Source organism: Eptatretus burgeri, chromosome 13 (assembly GCF_056783735.1).
Source record: "Eptatretus burgeri isolate ZD-2024b chromosome 13, Ebu_testis_v1, whole genome shotgun sequence".
Classification (NCBI taxonomy): Eukaryota; Metazoa; Chordata; class Myxini; order Myxiniformes; family Myxinidae; genus Eptatretus; species Eptatretus burgeri.
In genome coordinates this window covers 65,342,531-65,349,775 of record NC_140973.1, presented here as the reverse complement: position 1 = coordinate 65,349,775, position 7,245 = coordinate 65,342,531, and the positions used below count along the sequence as shown (strand labels likewise).

General features: G+C 40.5%; 1 protein-coding gene and 1 non-coding gene across 3 annotated transcripts in view; one reads left to right on the top strand and one right to left on the bottom strand.

Annotated features, from left to right (window-relative positions):
- Window positions 1-4,567: 4,567 nt before the first annotated feature.
- On the bottom strand, window positions 4,568-4,639 carry TRNAE-UUC (transfer RNA glutamic acid (anticodon UUC)). Its single transcript has one exon. It is a non-coding gene; the product is annotated as a tRNA-Glu (tRNA).
- A 188-nt stretch (window positions 4,640-4,827) lies between these two features.
- The window catches only part of EXD1 (exonuclease 3'-5' domain containing 1), a 78,973-nt gene continuing 76,555 nt past the window's right edge, over window positions 4,828-7,245 (top strand). For both annotated transcript variants that reach the window (XM_085852825.1, XM_085852824.1), the window contains exon 1: window positions 4,828-5,021. In XM_085852825.1, coding sequence (XP_085708951.1) covers window positions 4,895-5,021 — 127 coding nt within the window. In that variant the 5' untranslated portion in view covers window positions 4,828-4,894. The remainder of the gene's footprint in view (window positions 5,022-7,245) is intronic.

The following is a 7,245-nucleotide window of genomic DNA, read 5'->3' as shown; positions in this document are numbered from 1 at the left end:
CTGTGCTGAATAATTTTTCTGCAGTTATTTTGTCTATACCGTTCATTATCTAAAACATCTCCATCATATCACCTCGTAACCACTTCCCTTCTAGTATATAAAGCCCTGTCTCCTTCAGCCGCTCCTCGAACCTGAGTCTGGCTCGGCCCAGAATCAATCTAGTAGCCCTGCGCTGAACCCTCTCTATGGCAGACCATGTCCTTCCTGAGTTGTGGTGACCAAAACTGCACACAATATTCTCGATGTGGCCCTCACTAAATTCTTGCACAATGTTAACACCACCTCTTTTAATTTATAAATGATCCCCCTCTGAATACAACCTAAAACCTCATTTGCTTTACCTGGAGCTGCCTGGCATTGTGCTGTCTGCTTACCTCCCATATCTATTACCACCCCCAGGTCCTTCTCCTGTGTGACATTCTCCAAAATTACCCCTTGCATCATGTAAACTATTTTCATTGTTCTTCCCCCATCCCCAACACCTTACACCTGCTCAAGTTAAATTACATCTGCCAATCTTTTGTCCAATGCATACAAGTATCAATGTTTTACTGAATCTTATCACCACCCCCTCTACTATCCACCTCACCTCAAAGCTTTGTGTCATCTGCAAATGTGGAAAGCTTACTCTTCAATGCACTGTCCAAATCATTGATGTAAATTACGAATAATAATGGTCCGAGTATTGATCCCTGAGGTACCCCACTACTTCCATCCTCCCAGCAAGACATCCTCCTACTCACAGCCACTCTTTGCTTCCGATCACGAAGCCAGTTTGCAACTGCCTATGTGGTACCTTATGAAATGCCTTAAAACACCATCTATTACATCACCTTATTTAACAGGTCGCATTAGTTATTTGTGCCTGTTGTTTGTGTACTTTATAACATCTTTAAAAACAGTAAGTTTCCTGTTTGGAATGATTTCAAATTTTGTTTAACTGCCAGACAGGCAGCATAGATGGCAAGTGACCCGCATTTCATGGGTTTGACCCATTTCGTTTCTGAAAACACGCAAACCCGTTTTAGTGTGGTCAAACCCCATATTGGATGGAAAGTAGGATCAATTTTAAAAACATAATGTTTCACTTCCATTACACTCGCAAGGATTGATGCACAGACTGATAGACCTGGAGCGACCTGTCGTCGATACGCAAGGTATCACTCTGGTGTCTCGTATAATGGTGGTGTGATGTCATGAGATTTCCCTTACCAAAGGCCACGTCAACGCCCTCTTGGATTCTGCACACAGTAACACTTCACTTCCGATCAGGTCGACCATATTGCCGTCACTACAAATCAATCGATCTGTGACTTCCAATTCTCTCTTCCACTTCTTGGTGATTTATCAGTGCTTTCGAGTATGTATTTTAAATGGCATGGTTTGATTCGATTCAGATTACTTTCATCCTTACAAGGTGTCCACAAATTAGCAAATTCAAACTATAATAAAAATAATGAAATAAGATACATGATACCATCTTATGGCAAAGACTTACAGAGCTCCAGGCTTGAGTGCAGTGCAGTATCCCATCCTATTTCATAGGCTGGAGGACAGTATCCCATTTCATTAATGTTTATTACCATTTGAATTTGGAAGGGTATAATTGGTGGCATGAGATATCGTTTATGTTGTTGTTTCGTATGCAGCCTGTGCCTGCTGGCTGCATCATTTTTTTGGAAGTGCGGTTGTGCTGCTAATGCAGTGTCCCGTTACCTGTAAGCTGATACTCATTTGGCCAACCTCCATTTTGCCGACCTTGGAAGAATGACAGGCTGAGTCAACCCACCTGATGTGATTTCAACGGTACGACTGGGGTTCGACCAGGAGAGCCAAAGATCTTAAGCTAGCCACCTCAACCGTTAAAGCAACACCAAGGTTGTTACGTTGATGAGAAGGACAGACGTGGAGCCACGACTTGGCCTTCTGTTTACAGTCATTCGGCACATACTTGTCCTGTCTCGCAGTAATGCCAACGTGGAAAGTACCTGCATCTTCTCACAAGTTCACTAGAACAAGATGGATTGCCGATGGCGCTTGTCAAATGAGGTCACCTACTCTCCTTCTGCAAAACCCCGCCTGAGTCATAAGTTTGATCCTCCATGAGATCTCATCAGAAAGGCCAATAAAGCCTGGGGTCAATACATTGCTGAGCACAGTCACATGAAGTGACTCGTCCATTAGGTCTTGGCCACGTCAATTTGATTGATCTCTGCTCGTTTGGTGCTCCACGATCGTTGAGATGTCTACACTTACACTGTAACGGTAAGTAAACATTCGAGATGACTTCTGAACAGCAGCAAGACCACCTCGTCCACAAATGACTATCTTGGTATTTTGGTGTATTTTGTGTCACTGACATCTTGAAAAACAAAATAAATAAATTTAAAAAAACCCCCCCACTTTTCATGAATTCCACGTAAAGCTGGACAAGCGATGCAAAAAATAAATTTCGTTCTGACGAGAGCAGAATTAGTTTTTCGTTTCAATAAAATACCAAAAGAGAGAACGAACGCCCTTTTCGTTCGTTTTCAACTTTTATTGCATTTTTTGCAATGAACAATATGTTGAGCCTGTATTCGAAGATAGGATATTTTGTATATTTTGTGATTCCGTCACGACCGTTTACCGGCCGTGAAAATTGGATGAGACTACTTTCGAGCAGAAAGTGGGTGAAATTCATTTGTTCATCAGTTGAACTTTTGTTAGATGTATCGCGCAGTTGCAAGAATTCGGCATACGAGCAGAGTTTTCGTAATAAAGATACCTTCCCGTAACCTATGTCCTTTGGTGTGTGATTCCGTCACGCAATTTCAATTAATGATTTCTAATTAAGTCCTATTGGTCTTGGAATTTATTTTCCACTGATCATTCCTCTTGGTTATGTTTGTCATTACAAAAGCATTATCATCATGATATTTTGGGATATAACTTGAAAATATGAATCTGAATCCAGAAAAGTCTCATGCAAATGGTGATTCCGTCACGCTGGAATTCATGTTTTGATTTCTACCAACCCGTTTTTCATCACTTCCAACTTTCCGTGTATGAGGCAGATAGAGTATAAACAAGTAGAGGTACATTCAAAGTACATAGCCTCCATGCCAAATAAATAAATAACAATTATTCCAGCGTACGAGATTACCAGGGCACCTTCGGCACCCAGCGATGCCGCCTTGCAGCACATGGAGTCGGAATTGGTATGGGAGGGAGCGGTGTACAATAATTGATTGATTAAACTATTAATTACATAATTAAAATAAATAAATAATAATCGTAAAATAATTAATTTCTTAATCAATTGCCTAATAGCATATCAAAACCACCACTGTTTCATCCGAATGTGTAACTTTTTGAAAAATGAAGTAATTAATCGAAAAATTAAACAATTCATTGATTCATCAATAAATCAAGGACACCAATTGAGAGCCAAATCACTTGTTCACTGTCATGTCCAAATATCAGCTTTCGAGCTCAAAAGGTGCGTGAGGTATTGCAAGGATGAGAAATAAAATAAATAAGTAATTAATAAATCGATGATAATTAAGCCATTAATCAATTAATTGTTGTATCAAAAAAACAACTGTTTTTGCCAAAGCACATCTTCACTTTTGTACCCAATTTTCAGCTTCCGAGCTCAAAGGATGTCTGAAACATCGCCCGGACAAACAGACAAATGAAATTGCTCGTTGAGCAAGGAATTGCCGGGATAACTTTGTCATATCTCTATGATCTCTGAAAAAACAAAAACCTGGAAATCAATTTGGTTCTTACAAGTCGATAGTGCTACTGTTTAATGAGTTATAGCACTTAGTTTGGTCATGATCATAACTTGGAAGTCAATCGGACTTGAAATGGCGTTTTTACTGCAATTTGAAAGTTTTGACCCGACCCCCTGACATCCGACCCCAGACCGCGAAGAAGGGTGTTGGTGTGACACCCCCAATGAGACGTATGGTTGGATGATGCACATTTGAGATTTGGTTGGAAGTCGATACGACCATTTTAGCGGACGTTATTGCGGAAAATAAGAATTTCGGTTTTTCGGTGACCTTGACCTTGACCTTTGACCTAGCTTCACCAAAAACGACAAGTGTCTAAGTTGGAGCATGGCCGACGTCTGTACCCAGTTTGGTCATGATCGCTGAAACTGTGTGGCTGCTACAGGGTAAACAAACACACAAACAAACAGACAGACAGACAGACAGACACAGAATGACACGCACAACCGACCAACATAATTACCGAAATCCGAAGGATTCCGATTCCGAAATCCGAAGGATCACCAACTAACATTTCTGGACAGACAGACAGAAGTGAACCAATTTTTTTTACCCCCTTTTCGCTGCTCGGGGTAACAAGGTGCCTGTGGGTTCCCTTGGAAGGAACTTCAACGGTGAAGGAGGCCATGAGGCCCGTCAATGCCTGCAGTCTGCACCATGATGAACAACCGAGGGTTGTTCGTCTGTGCTCTGACTGATGGGGTTTGAACCAACAACCTCTTACATTCAAAACAGACGGTTGAACGGTCGAAACATGACACCACCGAGGCGGGTTAAAAAAAAAATTCCCACACCGGGAATCGAACCCGGGCCACCTGGGTGAAAACCAGGAATCCTAACTACTAGACCATATGGGATGTATAAAACGACTCTTGTATGATTTACTTTGTTCGTTCAATGGACCCACAATGTATTTCTTTTAAACTTTTTACTCTACACTCGTACATTCATTCGTGGTGACTCGTTACCTGACAGGCAACGTGGACCCCGCGTTAGAAAAAAGAAACAACAAACTTCAGATTCCAACCCTGACGAACAACCGGAAGTCACCATGCACTGGTGCATTGTGGGTCGCCGACATTGACCGCGGGGGTTCTTGTGCGGTGTTGAGCATGGAGAACGCTGAGGTGATCGCAGAGTTCCTGCAGAAACGAGTCCGAATCATGGCCCACGACGTCTGCTTTGAGGGGATCGTTCGATTTGTCGATTTACAGAGCGGAGTGCTCTGCTTGGACAGAGGTATGCACGAAGCTCGTCGGTTTGGTGCGTGCGTGGTCGAGGCTCATGGAAGACCTGGAAAAAGGGACTTTCTGGGAATGGGGCATTTTTGTCTCATTGATGATGATATAATGCGTTGAATGAGAAAAAATACCTTTGGAGAGGATGAAGTGAAGAATTATTTTCAAATCATGATGATGACGACCAGGGCCGGATTTTCCAATAGGCAACATAGGCCATTGGCCTCGGGCCCACCAGTAACTGTGGGCCCACCAGGGACTTGTGGGTTCTCTGATGGGTTTCATTGTATGCTTTTTATTATGCATTGTATTTCATTGTAATTTATTATGCTTCAGTTTCATTGTATTTTTCCATTATTCCTATGTGTAAGATGTACATGATATGGAACTTGATTTACTTTGATTTACTTGATATAGAACTAATTTTATTAAAAATTATTGGTGTTACATTATGTTGTTATTCTTTTTTTTACATTACAATATTACGATATATATATATATATATATATATATATATATATATATATATAACTTTTTTGGGGGGGGGGCACTAATAAGGTTTGGCGTAGGGCCCACAAGCAAGTAAATCCAGTGCTGATGACGACGATGACGCTGCTCAAGATGACGTCACTAGTTGGAGCGAAGACTCGCTCTCGTCTAAAAATCGCTTTTTCACATCGAATCGATAGAAACGTGGGGAATTTTATACCTCCGCACCAAGGGTGCCAGAGGCATTATGTTTTCGGGTTGTCCGTCCGTCCGGATTTTCGTTTACGCGATAACTCAAGAAGCAAATTGTAGAATTTCATCAAACTTGGTAAAAAGGTAAAGTAAGACGGGGCAATTAAGTGATTAGATTTTGGGCCAGATGTGATAAAGGTCAAGGTCAAACTCTGAAATTTTACTGTTTACACCCTAACTCAAGAAATATTGGACAGAATTTCATCAAACTTGATACAAAGGTAAAGTAAGACGGGGCAATTAAGCGATTAGATTTTGGGCCAGATGTGATCAAGGTCAAAGGTCAAGGTCAAACTCTGAAATTTTCCTGTTTACACCCTAACTCAAGAAATATTGGACAGAATTTCATCAAACTTGGTACAAAGGTAAAGTAAGACGGGGCAATTAAGTGATTAGATTTTGGGCCAGATGTGATAAAGGTCATGGGTCAAAGGTCAAGATCAAACTCTGAAATTTTACTGTTTACGCCCTAACTCAATTATTGGACAGAATTTCATCAAACTTGATACAAAGGTAAAGTAAGACGGGGCAATTAAGTGATTCGATTTTGGGCCAGATGTGATGAAGGTCAAAAGTCAAGGTCAAACTCTAAAATTTTACTGTTTACACCCTAACTCAAGAAATATTGGACAGAATTTCATCAAACTTGATATAAAGGTAAAGTAATACGGGGCAATTAAGTGATTAGATTTTGGGCCAGATGTGATAAAGGTCAAGGGTCAAAGGTCAAGGGCAAACTCTGAAATTTTCCTGTTTATACCCTAACTCAAGAAATATTGCACATAATTTCATCAAACTTGGTTCAAAGGTAAAATAAGACAGGGCAATTAAGTGACTAGATTTTGGGCCAGATGTGATAAAGGTGAAGGGTCAAAGGTCAAGATCAAACACTGAAATTTTCCTGTTTACACCCTAACTCAAGAAATATTGGACAGAATTTCATCAAACTTGGTACAAAGGTTAAGTAAGATGGGGCAATTAAGTGATTAGATTTTGGGCCAGATGTGATAGAGGTCATGGGTCAAAGGTCAAGATCAAGCTGAAATTTTACTGTTTACACCCTAACTCAAGAAATATTGGACAGAATTTCATCAAACTTGATACAAAGGTAAAGTTAAACGGGGCAATTAAGTGAATAGATTTTGGGCCAGATGTGATAAAGGTCAAGGGTCAAAGGTCAAGATCAAACACTGAAATTTTACTGTTTATGCCCTAACTCAAGAAATATTGGACAGAATTTCATCAAACTTGATACAAAAGTAAAGTTAGACAGGGCAATTAAGTGATTAGATTTTGGGCCAGATATGATACAGGTCAAGGGTCAAATATGTCAATACTCAAGTGTTTGTGCGAGAGAGCGGAGGCATACTCGTCGACTGCGCGCAGTCGAATTACTCCAGTTTGTTATTTATTGATTTAACCCCTAAAACATTTACTAATTTTATAATGAACTTGTCAGTCACCATTTTATAACGAATGGAGTC